This window comes from Ursus maritimus, unplaced genomic scaffold (genome assembly GCF_017311325.1).
Source record: "Ursus maritimus isolate PB19 unplaced genomic scaffold, ASM1731132v1 scaffold_6, whole genome shotgun sequence".
Classification (NCBI taxonomy): domain Eukaryota; kingdom Metazoa; phylum Chordata; class Mammalia; order Carnivora; family Ursidae; genus Ursus; species Ursus maritimus.
Window position 1 is genome coordinate 78,622,743 of NW_024426774.1, and position 23,246 is coordinate 78,645,988.

At 44.7% G+C, this 23,246-nt stretch overlaps 1 protein-coding gene across 1 annotated transcript in view; it reads left to right on the forward strand.

The window, feature by feature from the left end:
* IL1RL2 (interleukin 1 receptor like 2) overlaps positions 1-12,086 on the forward strand; it is a 34,746-nt gene extending 22,660 nt beyond the window's left edge. The window contains exons 8-10 of the mRNA XM_008699112.2: positions 788-931; positions 9,578-9,739; positions 11,272-12,086. Of these exons, the coding sequence (XP_008697334.2) occupies positions 788-931; positions 9,578-9,739; positions 11,272-11,639 (674 nt within the window). The 3' untranslated portion in view covers positions 11,640-12,086. The remainder of the gene's footprint in view (positions 1-787; positions 932-9,577; positions 9,740-11,271) is intronic.
* The last annotated feature ends 11,160 nt before the right edge of the window (positions 12,087-23,246 follow it).

Below are 23,246 nucleotides of genomic sequence, written 5' to 3' on the forward strand. Positions count from 1 at the left end.
GGGCTGTGGTAAAGGGAGAAAGCTGTGCTGTTCCTCTTCTGGGATGTGCAGGAGCCTGTTTTCAGGGACTTGACTTTCCAGGGGAACTGGTTCTGCTTCTTGGTCATCTCCCACCCACTGCTTTTGCCATCATTGCTCCGCAGTATGTGTGCAAAGCAGAGCACGGGTAGACGCCCTTTCTGAGACTGTGCCTTGCAGACAGGCCCCCCGCCCAGACCTTGCTGGCACAAAGAGGGTGGGGGGTGTTTGGCTCTTGGCCAGTCTTAGGGAGACAACAGAGTTGGCTTTCAGGGGAGGCAGCTGATGGCTCTCTATTTATGACAGGCGTCCTGCTGCTCAATTTTGAGTGCCCGTGAAAGCAGTTATGACAGTGGAATAATCAGGAATGTGCAACAGAAGGTCTTCCAATAAGCATGTTCAAGGCTCTACCTCAGGAGAGTCTAGCAGCGTTGGCTAAGGGAGACCCGGCCGTGTGTGTTTTGAGAGCAGTCCTCATGCCCTCGAGCCATGCGGTAGCCTCCGCCAGGAGCTAGGCTTCTGCCGAATTCCCCTCCCCAGCTTCCCAAGAGCACATTTGCTTCCTGAAATGCATGGGCCACACCAGATTATTCTACTCCCATATACCTATTATATTTAACTGTAACAAAATATTTAAGCAGTGTCCTCATTGACCTCTAACACATTTCCTTTGGGGATTTGTAATGTGATCTGTATAAGTCAAGCGCAGTGTTGACTCTTTGTATGATCATTATTATTGACTTATATCTTTATTTGCTGTCATTTGCAGCTCCAAATGTTCAAGCTTACTTGATAGGAGGGCTTCTCGCCTTGGTCGGTGCAGCAGCATCTGTCACATACCTCTACCACGTTTTTAAGGTCGACATTGTACTCTGGTATCGAAGCGCCTTCCATTCTGCCGGGACCAAAGAAGGTAAGTGTGGGTAACCACTGAGGATTGCCCCATACTTGGCATCTGCTCAGCTGTGTAACCCGCTCAGCCGTATAACCATTGTAAATACACTTGATCGTATTTTACTAGCTTGACTTTCAAGTTGTTGGCAAATTGGGAGGAAGGACTCTCCTTGGAACTTCTCATGCTTCAGGGAAACCATTGGTCCATGGCCACCAGCATTGTTCAGTCGAATGAGGCTCCCAGGCTAGTCGTGGCCGAGCAAGTCTTGGCTAAGGAGCAGGAGTGCATCATCTTCTGGGTCCCACTGTGACCGTTTTGGAGAGGTTCTGCTGCTCTTTGCCAGAGAGGACAATTTCTCCTAGACTGACAAGGGGCTCTCCATCTGTGATACGTCTTCAGCACGACGGGCACTTGAGAAGAGTTTACATTATGGAGAGAGATGAGCTGCCCGTGGCAGTAGATCTTTCTAGGCCCTGTCCTTGGCGCCTGAAGGATTCAAGTCCCTGACTCACAAGGCTGGAGAGAGACCTGGGTTTGCATCTGGTTCTCCACTTACTCCCATGTGATCTTAGAAAGTATTGAATGCTCTCCTCTTTCTTGGCTATAGAATGAAAGAAAAAAAAAAAAACAAGGAAGGAAGGAGAGGAGGGAGGAGAGAAAGAAGGAGGGAAGGGAGATAAGGATGGAAGGAAAGGGAGGAAGTGGGGAGGAAGAGAAAATGATCAGAGCCTGCCTCACAGAGTATTGTAGGAGCAACTGAGTTGAAGTCCAGGAAAGCCCTGAGCAAGGACTTGGGGCAAAGGGGGCCTTGTAGTCTGAAAGCCAGCGTGAGCTGTCTCTGCCACTCTGCCCCGGGTTTCAGTTTGGTCTGTGGCACTCCCGTCCTGCCAACACGTCTCAACACACAAATGCCTCAGTGCAATCCTGAAACTTTGAGGAACAGGCACTTCCCACCATTGTGGTGTTCTTTCTCGTTATTGTGTTGTTTTACTTTTTTTTCTTTTTTTTAAGTAGGCTCCATGCCTGCCATGGAGCCCAGTTCGGGACTTGAACTCATGACCCTGAGATCAAGACCTGAACTGAGATCAGGAGTTGGACACTTAACCGACTGAGCCACCCAGGCGCCCCCCCCCCCATTGTGGTTTTTTAAACTCTGTGCTATTTTCTTGTTGTCTCAGAATGGTCATGATCTATTAAGGCCTTGAAAAAAAGTAGTCAGTCTGCTTTAATGTCCCCTGATCAGATGGAAAGTTAATACATGGTCGGGAGAAGTCTGTGCACTTCATGTGCATGGAAATACCCTCATTTGTACCATTCAGGTCCAGAGACTAGCCATGAGGACTAGAATGGGAATTCAGGGAAGCGGGTGTCTAAGCATATGAGTACCCCCCAGTAAAAGGGCATTATTTCCACCGAGGGCCTGCTTTGCATATAAAACACATAGTACAAGCTGTTGTCCATCTGTTTGAGAAAACAGGTGTCCTAACTTGGACTTTAGTCTAAGCTAAATTTCAGAATCCAAAATCGGCAGTCCCGTAGCAGCGTAGAAAGCAACACGTTCTTTCCTGAGGGCCAATTCAGTCGTGGACACCCGACTGTGCCTGCCCAATGCCACTTGAAGCCCCTCTTGTGCTGCGGGCCATTGGCTGGATGTGGGTTCTCTCCTTGGGGCTGCGGTGCCTGCGGAGCCCTCCTGTGGCCATGCTCCTGCCTGTGTCTGTGGCAGAGGAGACCAGTACGCCACCACTTGTCTTTTCTGACACACGCACGTGAGCAGTCCGATTTCTGTTTATTGACTGACTGGACACTGCGGGGACTTTAGTGGTGTTCCCAGATCTCTGGTCCTGGTGCGCGTCTCACTCCCTGACTCACTGGGACTCCCAGGGGCGTGCGAGCCGAGGGCTGGTGCCTGCCTGCTGGTGAGGTCGAGTTTAGCAGGAAGAGAAAAAAGGAATAGTGACTCACCCAGAGCAGGGGGAGCTGAGCAGATGACAGACTCAGGGAGCCCCACCCTCTGCTGAGACCGGGCTCCAGCCCAAATTCAGGCTGAGAATTTGGACATCGGGGCTCACAGTCAGCCAGGACTCTTCTTTTTTTTTTTTTAATTCAGATAAGTATTTGCGTACTTTATGACTAAATCTCTAATCTCTACAGCTCCATCTATGAGAACGACCCCTGTAACGTCTCTCTGAGTGTTGGCTTTGACCATGAGCTGGTGATGAGACTTAAGATTTGTCCCAGATGCTATTTCCAGCACGGTATCCTTGGGGGATATTTTCTGAGTTATTGGGGGGAACCTATGGAGTAAGGGGTGGCAAATACAAATGAAGAAATAGGCAAATTGTGTCCTTCTTATGATAAATTATTTCCCCAACTAGATGAGTTATGCGTTATAACATGAGTAACAGGTGGGTATAACTCAGTTTTTACTGAGTCACCGACAGCCCTAATCCACGAGTTCTGTGTGTTCTCTAGTAAATTATAGGAGTTACTTTAAAAATTCTCCTTCCAGCTGTGCATGCGTGTACAAAAATATTAGAGTCAGCTTACACGTCTAGAGAGATTTGCATATGTCTCACCACCTTTCAAATAGGTTTGTGAAGAACATACATGTGAAACATACCATTTATGAAAAAAAACAAAGTAGGTATAGTGAACGGAAGGTAGAATGGTAACATAAAGCTTGGGGTGGAATTAATGACAAATCTTGGACACTTTTTCAAGATGAGTTGGCTTTAGAAGCAAAGGCAAAAGCAATGACAAAAGGCATTGCATGCTATTTACAAGTACACTTCGGTTGCTTCTGCGAGCACATGGCTTTTTCTGGGACAAGTTTCCAAGGAAAACTGTTTGTAGGGAGTCCTTATTTTTAAAGAGTGTAATAAGTGAATCTTGTCTACAACAACTTTCCTGTGGGAAATGTAGTAGCATGTTGAATGTGGCTTTTCTTCTAGTGTCTTCCATGTTAGGGCTAAAATGCCAAACCTCACGCAATGAAGTAAAAGCACTTACATGAAGGCCAAATTAATTCTGTCTGATTTTTCCATGGGTCCAGTTTGATTGGGTTTGAAATTAAGCAGTAACATAAAAAAAGAAAGCAAGGGGTTGAATAATCTTTAAGCAATCTCTCATAAACATGAATACATGCCAATAAAATTTTGTATTTCTGCTAACGGCCAATAAAGGCATATGCAGATGTTTTAACATCAAAATTAAGGCTGAATCTCCTCAGGAAATAAAAGGAGCTTGGCCAGAACCTAGATAAATGGTCTAGGTTTATCCACTATATAGAGACAGGCTGTGGGAGTATCTGCCAGCAGGCCATTTCCTTAAAAAACTTACTAGTAGGTCTACATCCAACAGTTTTCTCGGTGAAATGGACATTTGGGGGATGTGTGTCAAACTTACAATGATCTATTGCCATTCATTGTTACCTTCCCAACTGCTCTAACAGTTACTATGGCTGGGAAGCAAATTACCTCAAAACTTGGTAGCATAGAGCAGCCATTTATTTTGCTGATGGGTTCTGTGGGTCAGGATGTGAACAGGCATATTGGGCATGGCCTGTCCCAGCTCCGTGATGTCTGGGGACCCCGCTGGAGGACTGGCAGTTGATTTTGGCTGTCAGCTGGTGGCCTCAGTTTCTCTCCCCAGTGGCTTCTCTGTGTGGTCTCTTTGTGTGGGCTACTTTGGGCTTCCTCCCGACATGGTGATTGGCTTCCAAGGGCTAATGTCTCAAGAAGAAGAGAGCCAGGAAAAGCCATATTTTCTCTTACAACTCAGACCCTAAATCTCTAGTGTCAATTCTACTACATTCTATTTGTCAAGGCAGCTACAGAGTCCTAGTCAATTTTAAGGGAGTGGAAATAGATTCCACCTCTTTGAGGAGGGTGTGGTCAGTTCTGAAAGAGCATGTGGAACTGGAAATATTGCTGGGGTTATTTTCTTTAAAAATGCAGTCTGACACACTTACACAGGATTAATCAGGGATACGCTTTGTGACGTTTCCTCCTCCCGATTCTCGTCTCAGCCACACCAGAGGGAGTGGTGGACTTGGGCTTGAATCAAGGCTGTGTGCACTTAGCAGCTGAAAGACTGGAGAAATAACATGGCCTTGTCTGTCTCCGCTTCCTTTCCCATAATCCAAGGATACAAATGTGCCCCTCACCGTGACTGTGACAGGCAAAGCTGGCAGGCAGTTGTCTGAGAGCACCCTTCAAAACCACAGGCAGAGGTGAAAAGCAAAATGGCCTCAGCTTGATTTTTTTGCTATGTTGGGGAATAAATGATGAGTTGATCATTTGGAAATGACGAGAACCCACTGCATTTTCGAGAACAAGCCACAAAGGTAACATTTCTACTCAAAAGCTTAGAAAGAAAAAAAAAAGATACCAAAAAAATTGGGAGCATTTTATATTTTGCTTTTCTAGAAGGTGAGAGTCCCTTGCTACCCAACTCCCTTCTGTCTCAGAGTCAGCATGGAACACCTGCCTGTTTGCACAGCATGGAACACCCACCTGTCTTCTCACACACCTCGCTTAAAAACAGGGGACATGGAACATTGTCAAGAGAGAGAATTCATTTAGCAAACATAGGTTTTTTTATTTTTTTTCCTTTTTTTTTTCTTTTTGTAATGAGAAGGAAGAAAGAGAAACAGCCCGAGAGAAGAGAGACACCAGTGGCAGGGTTTCGGGCACAGGTGGTGATGAACACGGATGTTTGCTGTAGTTTACAGACCAAGAAATACTGTATTCATTTGGGAGTCTCTGGTATGTGGTGAGGAGAGTACCAACCCAACCAACCCTTTATCATAAAAGGATTAAATAGTATCAAAATTTTAAGGAAACTTAATTCTTTTCTAAAATGTTTGAAAACATACAGCCTTTATGAAATCTTAAAAAAAATTTTTCATATATCCCCTGGCTTTAGAAAGTCAAGTGTATGACGTTAAATTTAATTCTGAAAAATATCCACTTACGGAGTGGCGGTATAGACTAGTAACATTGAAGACGTTACAGAAGGAGTTTTAGCTGGGTTGGGTTTCTGCAGACTCCAGACACAAATTACTCGTCCCTTTGGTACCTGCCTTATGACCCCAATTTATTAAAAGCTGAATCTGCTCATGATCTAAAACTTCTCTCTCCCCCACATAGATTTAACCTCCTTAAGCCTCTGTAAAATCAAGTTCGATTCAGAAATTTGGCAACTACCGATAGAGACTGCCTCTGTCCCAGGTCCTGCTCCAGGCACTGGGGGTGGAACCCCACCAAAAAAAGTCCCCATTCTCAAAACGCTTCCTTTCATGACAGGGCTGGGGAGACTGCAGAAGGGTGTGCATGTATGCAAATGTGTTTGTATTCCCATTTTCCACGGGATGGCTGGGAATGGTAGGCGGAGACTTAAAGGTTGTCATTAGTGGTTGGTATGAGAATTTGTGGAATGGGAAAAGGCTACACGTAAACTGGAAAGTTCTGGATGCATTTTAACTACAGATCTCCCTTGACTTACGATGGGGTTATAGCCCAATAAACTCATCATAAGTTAAAAGTATCATAAGTTTAAAATGCGTTCAACGCACGTAACCCACAGAACATTACAGCTTAGCCGAGCTACGTTTAACGTGCTCAGAATACTTACCTTAGCCTACGGTTGGGCAAAATCATCTAACACAAAGCCTATTGTAGAATCAAGGTTGACCGTCTCGTGTGATTGATTGAATACTGCCATGAAGGTGGAAAACAGCATGGCATATGGGTACAGGCGGTTGTCAGTGTATCAATTGTTGACCCTCGAGATGGTGTGGCTGACTCGGAGCTGTGGCTTTTTGCGCTGCCCTACATCAGAGAGAGGATAGGACTACATATCAATAGCCTGGAAAAGATCAAAATTCAAAGTTCGAAGTAAGGTTTCTCCTGAATGTGTGTTGCTTTTGTACCATCATAAAGTCAAAAAATCGTAAATCGAAGTCGGGGACCGTCTGTACCATCATTTAGAAAAAACTAGAAGAATACAAGATTTTACCTTCTTTTTTTGGGCTCAGAGACGCCCTTCTTTTCAAGTCTGTTCAATCAAACAAAGTTCCATATAAAGGGAATAAAAAGGGATGGCTCCCGCTTGGGTCCCATTAGGTTGGCTGTGAATTTCCAAATAGCCTGGAGCTCAAAAAAAAAAAAAAAAAAAAAATCACATTCTCTAATGAGATGCTCACTCAAACCTTCTAGCCCTGCTAAAGTTTCTTACTCATCACAGGACTCTTGAGTAGAATGTAAACATCCCCCTTCCGTGCCCTTCTGAAGCTCTTCCCCTTCTTGGCCTCTATACCCTCCACTTCCAGCACCTCATTTTTCCCTTAACCCTTTAAAATCCAGGAACTGCCCTCCATCCTTTATGAATTTTCCCCAAGAGCTCCAGGCTGTGGGGAGGTTTTGTTTCTTTCTGTCTCTTCTGTTCATTCAGCCACGTTCTCTTGTAACGCCTCAAGTTTTCATTTCCAAGTCTCGGAACGGCCTTTCCAGTTACACCTTGTGTCATTTCGTCTGTACAGGGGTGAGCACAGTGCCTGTGACATGCGGTTAGTTGCTTAATAAATGCTTGGCTCCTTCCGGTGATGACGAAATGTGCTGCTGTGCTGGACTTCTCTGTTCTGCACAGCACATTCCTGGAGTCTGCTCAGAGGCTTGGTCTCTACAATGCCGTGTGCAATTGCAGTGACGAAATTCATGAGTGGGCGTGCATCACGAGAGACTTGGCCCGCTTTGTCTGGTGCCATCATGACAGTCCGCCATTGCACAGGGCACAGCAAGAGTGACAGTGATGGAGACTCCTGTTTTCAATTCTCATTTTCACCACGGGGACTGGTGGACTTAAGAGTCTAAGGACTCGGGTTGGAATTGGGGTTGGGTGACCTTGGAGAAGTGATTCTTACGTAATGGGTATAGGACCATCTTTCTCTAGGTCAAAGCCAATGGGATAGGAATATCAGCTGTAACTAACAAATCCTGGAGGTTCAATGTGGACGAATCTGAGACTTCAGTTCTTCAGGGGACCCAGGCATAAGGGGTTGAAACCACACTTTTGTGAGTTTTACCTCCAGAAGCCTGACTTTGTTCTGACCGTAAATATCAAAGAAAAAAATCTCCTCGTGCTTCCAGGAGGTGGGGGGGGGGGGCGGAGAAAATCATTCTGAAATATCCTAGAGCACTCTGTTCTTTTGAACAAGGCTTGCCCTCGGGATAGACTAGTTAATGAAAGCCTTATCCAGGGTATTATCAGAGCCTAACCCAACCCCAGCCCAATCTAGCCATCATGCCCCACCTAAGTGGGGATAAAAAACTGAGAAATGCTTGTGAAGTCCTGAGTCACTAAAAGACAGATGTAGTCACAGGACCATAGAACTCGTCCTCTTCCTCCGCACCTCACCACCAGTTTACTAAAGGCCATGAAACATGAGAGACTATGGACTATGAGAAACAAACTGAGGGCTTCAGAGGAGAGGGGGGTGGGGGAATCGGATAGACTGGTGATGGGTAGTAAGGAGGGCACGTATTGCATGGTGCACTGGGTGTTATACGCAACTAATGAATCATCGAACTTTACATCGGAAACTGGGGATGTACTGTATGGTGACTAACATAATATAATAAAAAATCATTAAAAAAAACTGTAGGGAACCCCCCCCCCAGAAAAAAGGCCAGTTTATAGCACTTTGTTTTACTGGTACATTCTATCCAGCTTTCAGGGAAAAATACAAGGCATATTAAAAGGCAAGTGTACAATTTGAAGAGACAGAGCAAACATCAGAGCCGGAAATGGCAGGGATATTGGAATTATCAGACTGGGAATTTAAATCATCCCCGATTAGTATGCCAAGAGATCTAAGGCATAAAAACAGATAGCATGCAAAACAGATAGGCGATGTAAGCAGAGAGGTGAAAATCCTAAAAAGAACCCAAAATAAAGCTAGCAATTAAAAAAAAATGTAACAAAAATGAAGACTGCCTGTGATGGGCTTATTAGTGGAGTGGACCTGGCTGAGCAGAGAATCTCTGGGCTTGAGGCTATCACACCAGAAACTTCCAAAACTGTAAAGCAAATGGAACAAAGACCGGGGAAAAAAAGAACAAAGTATCCAATGAGTATGGGACAACTGCAGAAGGCGTAATGTAACTATAATGGGAATACCCAAGGAGAAGAAAGAGAGAAACGAACATGAGTATCTGAAACACTAATGACTGAGAATTTCCCCGAATTAATGTCAGACACCAAACCGCAATCCAGGAAGCTCAGAGAATACCAAGCAGGATAAACAAACAAAAGCCTAGGCATATCATTTTCAACTACAGAAAATCAAAGATAAGGAAAAAATCCTAAAAGAAGCCAGAGGGGAAAAAACACCTTACCTATCGTGAAACAAAGATGTGAGTTGCATTCAGCTTGTCCTCAGAAACTACGCAAGCAAAAGAGCGTGAAGTCAAATATTTAAAGTGTTGAGAGAATGAGAAGCCTAGTGTGGCAATGCTTGGCACCAAGAGAGCCAGCCGGGCACTCTGAAGTCATTGAACCCAAGGGAAAAGGACATCATGGTGGTAAGTCAGATTTTCGCTCTGTTAACATAAGAGAAGTTGGTAGGAATAATTCTGTGAGTTTACCCCATTTCCTTTTCAGATGGCAAGCTGTATGATGCTTATGTCTTATACCCTAAGCCTCAAAGAGAATTCCAGAGCCATGAGGTGGACACGCTGGTGTTGAAGATTCTGCCCGAGGTGCTGGAGAGGCAATGTGGATATAAATTATTTATATTTGGCAGGGACGAATTTCCTGGACAAGGTATGTTTCTAGTGAGGTGTAAAAGCCACGAATAAAAAGGAAAGGGAAATCTCTTTTCCTTCACTTTACAAATGGTGGGGTGGGGGGCTCTGCTCGCCTTCCGCATGGAACCACGGGGAGTCTCGTGCCGCCTCAGCGCACAGCCCCTGAGTGGAGTTAGGACCAGCTCTTTTCTCTCTGGGGCTCATTCCTGTAACAGGATAACTGGGATTCCTGGTTGAAATAATGTGACTCTTACTGTGAGTAACGAGCTGTTGGTTGATGACAGCCTTGGCCAAGAGACTAAATGGAAAAAAGAGGTCATTTGCCCCCATGTCCTTGGGACTAACTGCTGAGTATTCTCCATCAGTTCAAATATGTAAATCAGCTCATGTTTAAAGATGATTTTTATAAACCTTAACTGCCCAGGCTTCTCCTACATAAATAAAATAGAATTTATTTACGTCTCCTGTTGAACAAGAGTATAGCTTTGGGCAATGCAGGCAACATCTCCGAACTTCACCGGTCTCATCTGTCAAATGGGAAGGAGAATGCTTCCCTGATTTGGGTGACAGAATGAAATGAGGTAAAACCTGAGTGGGGACCAGTATAGAGCTTAGTGCATATTAGACATTTGACAGATAAAGTTTCCCTCTTGACCTACATGTTTTCTTTCTTGGAACGCTATACAACAAATGGCTGAAATTTGAAATAAACATCCTTCACTGGTCGAGAGGAAACCAAGATTACTACTTTCTAGCATTTGGTAGTGGCCTGCTCTGGGTCATTTGGGAAGGTTGCTGAGTACTTTGGATTCTCAATATTTATTGAGCACCTGCTATGTGCCAGGTAATATTTTAGGCACTAGAAATAGAAAAATAAGCCAAAGAGAAGGAGAACATGAGCTTGGGGAGGTCAGAGTATTTTTCTATCCTAAGAATAAGGAGGATATGAAAGTTCATCTTTATTGCTAAAAATGACTAAGTTTCATCCATAGCTGGGTATTTCCAGAACTCTCCCCAAGAAATCATCAGGGGATGTTATTTAGTTTCAAGTTAGTCCCATAAATCCTGGGCATTTAACTAGCTACGAAGCACAAGAGGAAAATAGAAATAAAAATTCATACAACATTTGAGCTATCTACATTTTCCCTGTCCTTTTACAATCTATTTATTTTAAAAAATGTGGCCATCATCTAATACACACTAGACCTTCAGTGAGGTTGGTGATACAAAGTTAGGCACGATAAGACCCTTGTTCTGGGTAGGTCACGGTCTGTGGGTGCAGCCAGGGGGCTGAGGAAAGTGACTTATCAGCAACTAACTACGAAATAATATGACTTACAAACACGAAGGACCAATTGTTCAGGGAAAATCAGGAAGGTTTCACAGAAGCTATGATAAATGCTAAAAAAACCCCACTTTCATTATCCATTCCTGAGTGACATTCATTTTAAAGTCCGTGTGGTCTTTCCAGGGCGCATTTCTAATATTCTCAGAGATGAATCTAGACTCTTTNNNNCATGAGAGAGTGTGCACCTTCTTTATTTCCAGCTGTGGCCAACGTCATCGATGAAAACATCAAGCTGTGCAGAAGGCTGATTATCATCTTAGTCCCCGAATCCCTGAGCTTTGACTTGTTAAAGAACATGTCAGAAGAACAAATCACAGTCTACAATGCCCTCATTCAGGACGGGATGAAGGTCATCCTGATTGAACTGGGGAAAGTCAAGGACTACACGGCCATGCCGGAGTCGATTCAGTACATCAGGCAGAAGCACGGGGCCATCCAGTGGAGTGGGGACTTCGCAGAGCAGTCACAGTGTGCAAAGACCAAGTTCTGGAAAAAAGTGAGGTATCACATGCCACCCAAAAGGCCTCCACCCTCTTCTTCTGCCCAGCTGCTGGAGCACATGTCCTGACACCTCACGGCTGGCTAGTGGGGGGGCCAACATGGGGTTGGTCACCCGTGACGGAGTTGTCGGCATGGGGTGATTCACGGTTGGACAAGGATGCATTGCATTTGGGCCGTCGGCTTGAAGCTTGCCGTTGTGTACTTGTTGCGACAGGGCCTCTGTCTGTTGCTCCTTTGGATCAGGGCTCCTTCTTTAGGGAAAGATGTCACCTTTCCAGAAGGCCCTCATTCACTTATGGGCTCTGAGGAACACTCCCTGAACACAGAGCAGATGTAACATGTGAGCCCCTGGGGAAGGGAACATGGAGGATGGTAGTGGCAGTTGAGATGTCAAGAAGTTTGGTGCATGGTGTGGCACCCATCGGGCCAGAGATGGAAGTCAGGGGATGGCAGGAGGCAGTCCGTGGGCTTGGGGAGGGCTGGCAAGGAGAACCGCACTTTTTCGTGACCACGATCTTAGCACACTCATACTGAGAGCCACGTAGTGGTCACATAGATCAGTGGGGACTAAGTGTGGCCCCACTGGGATTGCCCATTAATCACCCTCCTGTAGGGTCCCAGCCTTGAAAGACTTGACCTGTCGAATCAAAATAAGTAACAATCCACTGGTTTTTCCAGCTGGCCCATGAAGGGTGGGATTCTGAGCGACATGTGAGAGAGCACACCAAGACGATGTGATTCTAGTCCATGTCAAACAGAGTAACCTTTCAGTTAGCCAGCGTCCCCTCATCACAGGTCCATCTATGATTTAACAAGTGTGAGGATTTTTGATGCTAAAAATTAGCAGTAAGCTTATCACTACTTTCAAAGACCCTGATCTGAGGAGCTTAGATAGAGTCCAAGTCTCTCATTCTGTGGTTGATGACATCAAGCCCTAACAAGTGGCCTGCTGGGGTCAGAATGTTTGTGTCCCCCAAATTCATACGTTGCAATCCTAACAGCCCGTGTTATGGTATTAGGAGGTGGGGCCTTTGGGAGGTGATGGGGTCAGAAGGGTGGAGACATCATGAATAGGGTTAGTACTCTCATAGAAGATACCCCAAGAAGTTCCTTGCCACTTCGGCCATGTGAGGACACAGTGAGAAGTCTGTGACCTGAAAGAACGTCCTCACTTGACCATGAGGGCACCTGTTCTCAGACTTCTTGCCTCCACAACTTTGAGAAATAAATATCTGTTGTTTGTAAGCCACTTGGCCTGTGGTATCTCGTGATAGCGGCCCAAGCAGCCTCAGGCACGGCCCTAATGAAGAGTCCATGGGGGCTGGAAGGGGGTCAGCCAGTGGGCAGAACAGGGGAGGGGGAGAGGGAGGAGGAGCAGGGGGGCGAGTTGGGAGAACAGGGCCCCCAGCATGCAGGAAGGAGCAGAGTGTATGGGGGGCAGAGAACAGGAACAGGTGGCATAGGTCCTTCTCCACAGGCTCCCGATAGTATAGACTGTCTGGTGGGATCTGAGGTGATAAGGAGCCCACTCCAGCCTCTTAGAATTTATGTTGCAAGGTGACCTAGCGTTACCCATTTCTTTGTCACTTATGCTGGTTCTCACTCAACATCAGGCCGCTCTTCATTTTATTTGATGGTTGCTCTTTACAGATTTTTTAAGTTGTGGTAAAATATACGTCATGCAAAATGTACCATCACAACCATTTTTAAGAGTACAGTTCAGTGTCAGTAAGTACATTCACCTTGTTGTGGGCCACCATCAGCAGCCTCCAGTTCCAGAACTTTGTCATCTTTCCCAATTGGAACTCTCTCCCCATTAAACACTAACTCCCTCTCTGCCTTGGCCACAGGCCCTGACAACATTCTGCTTTCTGTGTCTATGATTTCGGCATCCCTAGGCACTCACGTAAGTGGAATCATACAGGATCTGTCTTTTTGTGGCTGGCTTATTTCACTTGGCCATAGGTCCTTAAGATTCATGTGTAATCTTTGCTTTTCGTTTCATTCTTCTTATGTAGTCCCCCCCTCCCTTCTTCTTTCTTCCCTGGGTGAAGGGTAGCAAGTATTGATTTTATTATGGCGACAAGAGACAACCATCAGAAGTAATAAGCTCATTAGGGTCCTTCTAATCAGATGTTCGTGAATTCTTTGCTTCTCGGTTTCTCTCTCCAACATGGGAGTCATGATTCCTCATGGAGAATTTGCCAGTTTAAGTAAAGGAAGTTGTTTCTCTTGGTGCACCCAGGAGCGAAGTGATGGCCACTGATGTGTTCCTCATTCTGTGCCCCTCACCCCTCAGTTTTCTCTCCTCTGCTTATTACTTGGAGATTGCCACTGATACTGGAAAAGTCTCTGTGGCCACAGCTGTCAGAGTGGCACTTTGCCCTTCGCTTTGTCTTATGTGGAGCCCATCCCCTACAGCCTTCCCCTTCCTTCCAAGCCCTTTCTCTCCAGAGGGTGAAGAGAGACAGAGCAGGCCCACGAGTCAGGAGACAGGGCGAGACCCTGGGATGTGTCATCTGTCAGGCTGTCCCCATTGCCTATGAATTTTAGAAAGAGATTCTGCAGGGTTCTTCAGTGACTAACCTTTTATAAATAAATGACTGTATCCACACAACACAAGTGGAGGCTGTCAGAAAAAAGAAAGCCATTCCATCAGAGGTACAGATGTTTTCTGAAACTCTATGGCTGATGGGAGGCCAGCCCTGTTGGTGAATTTCTTAACTGGAATGATTTTTTAAGTCAAAACTTCCTTCCCCTCCAATATGTGCCCTATGTTTCTTTTTGCCTAAAAGCACATGAAGGTATATGGATGTGTCTTAAACAGTAGAAAACCAGGGACTAAAGGAGATTGTCATATTGGAGCAAATTAACTCTGTTTTCAAATAAAATGCTTGTAAAGTTCTTGAAAAATAAAATAAAATAAAAGTATATAAAGGTATATTACTAATGCAATTACATTAATGAATTATGTCAGCACATTGTAATCTTATTGTTATTAAATATGTTTTGTGTCCTATATAAGAGGCTCCTTTTCTCAAGGGTTCCAGCCTTTCATGTATTTGGACATGGGGCTGGTGTTCTCAGGTTTGAATATACTCTCCTAGTGACAGACCATATGCTCTGAATCAGGATTTGTACATGTCTTCAAAGATGGATAAGATTTATCTTATTCCGGTAAGTTCTGTCCTTTTAAACAGTGTCTCTTTCTGATAATTTGAGGAACGATATGGGTATCTCCCTAGAAAAAATGTACATACACACAAAATTTTGGCTGCAATTTGAGAAGGTTGACAGAATTTTTCAAGCTCCTCAAAGGGACCTTACAGAAGGTCCCCAGGCTGTGGGAAAAGGACCCCTTCCCTAGAGGGACTTTCGTTTTTGTACTTACTGGATGTGAGCTCAGAATTTTATGCAATTCTATGTAGAGGTCTGGTGATAAACGTGCTGAGTGAGGCATTCAGGGTCCTCCTGAAAGTTGTCTAGAAAGGAACACAGACTTGAGATTTTCGTGGTATTTCAGTCATCGTCTAGCCCAGGACTGCCTTACTGGTCTGCCACAAATGAGCTGCAGGTCTCTGAGGACAGTTATTCCTGAGATATTTCCTCATGGTGTGTCTGGAACCCTAGGCCTTACTTGCGTGTGCACCATGATGTGAGAAAGATTGGGAAACAGATCCTAGTCAGGTGGGGCCTGGCAAAGTGAAGGGAGTAAACTAAAGACATTCAATACTTGGTGGCAGAGCTGGGACGGATGCCACTGTCTTCTCACTGTGCCATGGCTCTTACCCTACGGCAACTCTTCTAACCCTCTCAGTCCTGTGACACCAGCCACTCATGGGAACTAACTTCTAGAAACCCGGGAATGGACTTCCAGAAGTATGCAGTTAGGGCTTCTGAGTGATTTCCCTTGATTTACTCTTGGCTTTGTCAGGAGCACACACTTTTTTTGTTTGGTGTTGTTTCTGCCCAGCACTAAGCAAAACTGTAGCATTTAGTTTCATATGAAATTTAACATTCAGGATTCAGAATTCCTTCAATAAGTCTTACCGTTCTTGAATGGACCCTTCTGAATGGCTGGAGATTTTAGATGAGAGGTCAATGAAGGAGCCTCTGTCCTTTCCTGGAATAGCTTTATCACGTCTAACACAAAGCATTGGAGTTAACTGAATTTTACCTTTTGCCTGGAGCCTCACTACCACTTGGGAACCTGGGGGTTCAGGGCTTTGCCTAGTGGGGAAGAGTTTGTGTTTGAAACTCAACTTTTCCACTGCCTGTGGGGCCTTTGAGAAGCTGGTCAACCTCTCTGAGCTTGTCATCATTCGGGGATGACGTGAGGGAAAAAGAGATAACATGTGAATATGGGCATGATAAGTGGTTGTTATTTACGGACGGATTGGACACCCTTGAAAGAACTCTGGCCATGATATTCAGGGAAAAAAGTTTAATTGAAAGGGGAAAAAAAATCGATTGGCACTGCATGTTTTGTAGTAGGCAGCTCATGGTTTTTGGAGAACCCTAAATTTTCTACTAGCTTTACTTTAAGAAAGTCACACACACACAAAATGCCCCTGGAGATGGGGTGCTCTGTATTGGCATCGATGGGGTCTATGACTGTGCCCCATGCTGTGGGCTCTCGGCTGGAGTAATTTCCAAACCATCCTGCCCTGTCTGCTGGCTGGTGTCCTCTTCCATGTACACAGGGACCCCCCAGCCTTCCTGATCCCCTGGGTATCCACACAGGAGTATCTGCTCCTGTGGGACCTTTGATATTGTCCTTGCTTACTCCTTAGTCTTGATTGTGGGGAGCTCAAGGAGTTTTGAAGCCTGGTCCTGGGAGGTGAGTGCCAGGAATAACCTTCAGCCATACTCAGTCGCCCAGGCCAGAAGAGTATTTGAAGGAAGTACCTGAACTGGGGAGATCCAACTGACAATTCTATCCCTCTCCTTGGCCTCTGGAAGTCAGCGCTGTTACACCTCCCCTGGCCTCAAGCCCATCCTTCCACCTCTCAGACCATGTTCATTCTCCCTCAGACACTCAGCAGCTGTGATTCCGAGCACCCTGCTATGGTCCCGGGGATTGTTCACTTCTTGCCATGACTTCATCTGAACACTGCTGAAATGAGACTTGACAATTCGCCCTGAAGACTGCTTCCCTCAGAACCTTCCAGAATTTCTGTAGCAGGAGTCCAGAGGCACTCTTTGGTTGGGGTGGTGGTGGTGGGAGAGAAGGGCTTGAAGTAGAATCTGTGTAGATAGCCCTTGGCCAAAAATGGAGAAACCATTAATGACTCGTGTCCGAGAATGGGTTGATTCCTAACGGAGATTTCAGGGAAGGGGTGCTGGAGTGCCACTGAGCTCCTTCCATTTTATTCATAATGCAGTCCCCAAAATGTGCATTTCCGCTGTTTTGTTTTAGGTGTTCTTTAGCATTTAATTTCAGCCTTTAGACCCATAATTAAGCTACTAGAGATCAAGGAGCATTAAGCCTCATATTAAATATTTGCCATTTCGAATACTCAGTGATGCCCATCTCATTCTCAATTTTATTATTGCTAGTTTACTAGCTTCTACAATTCCATTGTTGATTTCCATGCATTTTTAATGGAATAAAGGGATACAATGTGGTAAAAATATAAGTAATTGAATTGCCACCGAAATGGTGGTTAGAAGGTAAGATTCATTTGCCACCTGAAGGGCTCATGTCTAAGTGTGCAAAAGAAAGAAGGTTTAGATGTCCATGGATCATGGACAGAAAGGCAGATTACATGAAAACTGAAGGCCACCACCAATTCTCCCATGTCTTCCCAGCAGGGCTTGGCAAGGTAAATGGGGGCCTTATCCCCATTCCTTGGGGGGTGGGCCCCAGGTCTCTTGGGATAATCTGAGGGGCCAGGACTGACCCGAGAGCAGAGGTGAGAGGTGAACGGGTCAGAGAAAAGATGAAATACAGGTGTTGAACCCCTCAGTTACCTTTTGGCTCACCTTCCTATAATCACTGAGTCAGCCCCAGAACCCACTTCCTTTGGTTTCTCCCCTCAAGTACCGTGAGTCTGCCCGTGAGAAAGTCCTGGGTGAAGACTGAGTCACATCAAATAAAGGGCCCAGGAAAGTCTGGTCTTTTCCCAGAAGGTCAACCGAGATGAAGACACACGTGAAAGTGCTTGGCAACCTCACAGAGCTACAAGGAGCTGTGGGGGGCACAGACCTCAGTGTCTTGTGCCCCTGCCAAACCCCACAGTGACTCAGAGAGCTGCCTGCTGTGGCCCAGTCCGTTGACCTTTCCTTGGCTCTTGATCCTGATTCATATTTTCATGAACTTTCCTTCAACACATGCTTTGTTTGGTTGATTTATCCAGGGCTATGTCTGGAAATTAAGAAAGTGGAAAATTCCTCCCTGGTTTTCCTCTTAGAATAAAGACTATTGATGACGAATCCACGACAGCTAGAATAAGTGACTGGGGGTGACGCTGGCTCCCACAGCTGCAGAACATTGGGTCTGAGTGGCTGGAGGCCACACATCTCAGATGGAATTCTTCTGGGGCCCTTGACGGATGGGAACCCTTCTTCCCTCCATATCCAGGTAGCTTTGAAGGGGTGCTGCCATCATCTGTAACAAAAGTCAAACCCTAGTCCTCTGAGAGAGAGAGATTCTCCCCTTAAGAAGGGAAATTAGACCTGGAGCCCTGGCTCTTGTCCTCCACAGTCACCTTTCTTCAGAGGTTCTTATTAACGACAGTTGTCACTGCCCCCCTTGGATGCTCTGGCCTAACTACCATTGACTAATTCCTAAGTGCACAGCTGACATCTGCAAGGACCAAAAAGATTTTACAGGAGGAGAAAGGATAACAACACAGAATGGAATGCACAGGGATATGCCATCAGACGGTTTGGATGACACGCTGGAAGTTTTCTTGTCTTCCTCAGGAGACGGCTCAGCCCTCACCTCCTACCACCTCGGAAGAGGAGAAAGCACATCTTTTCCAATTCAGGCCCAGAAGGGGCTCAAGGGAGACGCCCAGCTGAAGGATGTCGCACCAACATGTTCTGCCAGCACATGCTGTGTTTTGCTCTGTTTCTTCTCTCCTGCGTGACAGCAATTCCTTGCTGTGGGGTGGGGCTGGCGTGGGCTTCTAGCAGCTCAGCCACGGGGGCGAGCTGCACGTGGTGAGAGCTGGTGGAGCACCATGGGCCGTGGTGGGCTCCGTCCTACACGGGAGCCTGTGCCCGAACAGGGTGCACCCCTTCCCCTCTCTGTCCACGAGGAGACATGAAGCTGCAAGTCTTGGAAATCTCCGAAGTCCATCAAGTAAATTTCATTCTCAATTTTGAAATAGAAATCATAGTTTTATTTGTTTAGGACTCATATGAAAATGACAATTTTTTTTATGAATCTAGAAATTAAAAACCCTTTTCTACTACAACCAAGTAACCAGTTTGTCACCATTCAAACATCTATAACTTGATGACACCCCCCGGTGGTTGTGTCAACTGAAAAATTGGGTGAATCCCAAACTGTGATTAAAGTTATAGAAAAATGTGAGAATGATACACAATAACTTTTTCCCCTCTTACTCAGTGGCTCTATTACTTCTTAATCTGAGTCACTGACACCTACTGTTTTATTTGATTTTTTTCATATTGTCCCTTGACTTGCCTGGAGAACCCTGGAAACCAAAGGTTTCATCGTGACGGTTTTGTGGTCACACCCTCATTTCTCTGACCCTCGTTGCTCCCTATTTCCCACCTTCTCTTTGTGCTATCATCGGGATGTACTTGCCCTCCCCCTAATCATCACCACCACCACTCTGGTTAGCATCTTTCTAGAAAATGAAAATATTTATACGGTGTGAGACTTGCACGTGGGCTGGATGATTTTTCAACACATCTATCAAATGTGGCCAGACCGAAGCCCCACATCTTAGTCTCACCCCACCCCAGATGGAGCCACGTGCATGACAGGCCAGGGGCGCAGACCTTAGAGTCCTCAGACTGAGGTTATAGGTGAAGTGCTGGCATTTGCTACCGAAGGTGTTCATATTTTGAAAACTGCCGACTACAGGATTAATTCACATCCTACATTGCAACTCAGTATACACACATACACACATATACACACTCACACACACACACACACATGCAGGGAGAATGGAAAAGAAATTCCATTTCTTGTTATGGGTTCGATTCTATTTTGTTCTAGTCTGGTTCAATTTTTCAAAATGCGGGTCGCAGCCCCCAACTTGTTTAACGACCAACTTCTGTGTCTCCAAAGCAATTTGAAAAACACAGCTCCTGCTTCCCAGACTGCTGGTGACCCAGTCAGTCATGACATTCTGCGTTCCTTAATCAACAAGGCTTTATCAAAAACTTATTATGACTGTTCTTTGATTATCTAACTTCCGGGTCGATTAGCTTTGTTTGTTATTTTAAATGACCACAGGACAGCAGAAGTCTCCCCAACAGCAGTTTTAAATGAACATAATTTCCTGCCTGTGTAAAAGGATGACATCAAGAGGAAAAGAAAGCAGGCCTGTGGGTGACAAACATTGAGAAAGAGAAAAGCATTTCCTCTCATGAGACACAAGAGAAAATGCAGTTCACGCCTTAACCTGGCAAAAAAATAGGAGACGACGCAGGTGCCCCGCCCCTCACGGCGCCACTGCGCCCTCTGCTGGCGGCCGAGGCAATGCCCTCCATCCCGCCCCTCACCCCGCCCACCTTCCCAGACAGAATGGGTGTTCACAGGTGCGCGCGCAAGGGGAGACCGTCGGCTTTTGGAAGGTCTTTTAACTTAAGGCCAAGAATATCTTTCTTCTTCTGAGGCCCTGGGAAAGGTTGAGGTAGTGCCATTTTCTTTGTCTGTCACTGTGCTCCTAACCCTGGCGCTTCGGAGACGACAGCAATCTGCCCAAGAGTTGTGAGGGGGGTCAAGAGGTCCTCCTTCTTCTTGACCACCAGCCAGGGGTTTAAACGTGGTGCTTCCAGAAAGGGGGTCCTGACCTCAGACTGCCCGGACGGCAGTCACAACCCCACCACCTACTAACTGAGTACAGTTGCAAAACTGGTGATTTTCTCAGGCAAGTCACAAACCCTGTGCCTCGGTTGCTTTATGCGTAAAAAGGGGGTAAAAAAAGTACCCACGCTGTAGGATAACAAGCAAGTAAAATGCTTAGTGGTACCTAGTAAGACTTCAGTGAACATTGGCTCTTATTATATTGTAATAATCATCTCGTTTTCACCATACTGCCATTTTTACTATAATTATTGTTTTGCTCTTATTATTGTCATTACTCCATTAATGCTCACGATGATAATGTAGCTTGTTTACACTCGTGGAGCACTTTCGACCTTTCAGATAGTCTTCTATATGCCCTACACGCATTGATCCGCTTTGCAGAGGAGGAAAGAGGCAGAACATGGGTGCAAGGGATCTCATCCCTCTGTTCCATCAGCCACAGTGTTTCAGCTCCAGGATCCAGGTGAGAATAGTACTTCCAAGGTAGGGTGGTTGTCAGTATATGTGAAAAGCACTTTGAGCCCCGGACAAGAACTGGTATTGCTGTGAATATGGTGAGCCCAAAATTATCTTGTATACTTTATAGATTAGTTCTACCGTAAGGAAAACCTAGTTCTATAAAAAATAGAAGCTCATGAATTAGAGAATGATTATATTTTGTGTGTGTGTTTTAAATGAAAGAACAGATTACAGGGATCGTTTAAAGAGTGTTTCTCAAAGTTTCTATGTGCCAAATAAAAAATTCAGAAAACACGAAATATTAGAAAATATAGATGTATCTTATATTAAGTCAAAACAAAAGAAAGATTGACACATTTTACTACATAATCATAAGTTAAATAAAAAGCATAGAATAAACCGAAAAGCTGTGCAAAAGTATGAAGTTAAGGATTGCTACCCTTAATGCCCACTAGAAAAAGGGCCAAAGGAAATGAACAGGAAATGTACAACATAAGGACTAATTCACAGAAATGCCTACTGAGTGAGAAAGTGTATAACATCACAAATCATCTTATGCTACTAATGATGTTTAGAATGTTCCATATTCTGTGCTAACCTCTTTAAATATATTGTCTCATTCAATACTCTCAATTAGCCTGTATTTTCTCTTTTTGAAAATAAAGACATTAAAGATGTAAGAGATTAGGTAACCCTCCCAGGGTAACACAGTTGTAAGAGATGGCCCCAGGGAAATTTATCGCTGATTGGCTGTTTGATGATTTTTGGAACATTACTCTTAATTTTTTTGGCGTGACATGGGTAGCATTGTTATGTTTCCAAGAGTCCTTGTGATTTAGAAGTGATATACTGAAACATTTATGAATTAAACACCATGACGTCTGAGATTTGTCTCAAAATAATCCAGTGCAGGGAGAGGTGGAGAGCGTGGGAGAACTGATGAAACAAGATGGCCATGAAAGAAGTTTGCTGGGGTCCAGCATACTATTTTTCTCTATTTTTGTCTATGTTTAACATTTTCTCCAAAATAAGTTTGAAAAATAAAGCAGTTAAAAAGATTTTTTTTTAAAAAAACAAAAACCTGGGGCGCCTGGGTGGCTCAGTCAGTTAAGGGTCCAACTCTTGATTTCAGTTCAGGTCATGATCTCAGAGTGGTGAGATCAAGCCCTGCGATGGGATCTGTGCTCAGTGGGGAATATGCTTGAGATTCTCTCTCTCTTCTCCCTCTGCCCCTCCCCCCACTCACGCTCTCATGCTCTCTCTGTCTCCCTCTCTCTCAAAAAATAAAAAACCCAACCCCAACAGCCCGACACTTGAGCAAATTTGCCTGGGGAAAAAGAAAGACGGTTCTATAGTGCAGGATGAAGCTAGGGAAAGGGGCATTTTGTTTCGTTTTATTTTGAAAATATAGACAGCTTTTTCTTTTCTTGACTCTGTGCTCCCTGGAAAAACTCATAAGACAGGAAATTATTTAAAAACAGTATTTATTAGCCTTTTAGGTCTATATATGTGAATATTTACAAAGATTTAATCTTGCAATACATACCTAATTGTTCTCCATTAGATATTAATATACCAGCCCAGAATATAACACGGACATAGTTATAAGCCAAGAAACATACAACTACCTTTTTTATTGAGGTATAACTGACATATAACATTGTATTACTTCCAGTACAACATAATGATCTGATATATGTACATAGTGTAAAATGATCACCGCAATAAGGCAACATCTGTCACCACACATGGCTATGATTTTTTTCTTGTGTTGAGAACTTTTAGGAGCTATTCTCTTAGCAACTTTCAAATATGCACTACAGTGTTATTAACTATGGTCACCGTACATCACTTCCATGGTAGCGTAGCGTTCCACTGGGTGGATGGATTACACTTTATTTAATCCTTGATTTATGGATGTTTCGGTTGTTTCCGATTTATAACTTTGGCAAACATGGTGCCTTCATCTGATGATTTGCCTTGGATAAATTATTAGAAGCAGAATTTCTAGATTAAGACATTGGTACATCCTTCCAAATTCCCTTCCGGAGAGCTTGGACTAGTTGTGACTCGCGCCATGTTGATTGAACATTCCAGAAAGTGAAATAGTCTAAGGTGCCTCAGTGAAAAATTTCAGGCTCATGTTCGAGTTCCTGTGTTGGTAACGACAATGGGAAACATATTTTTGTACATTTCATT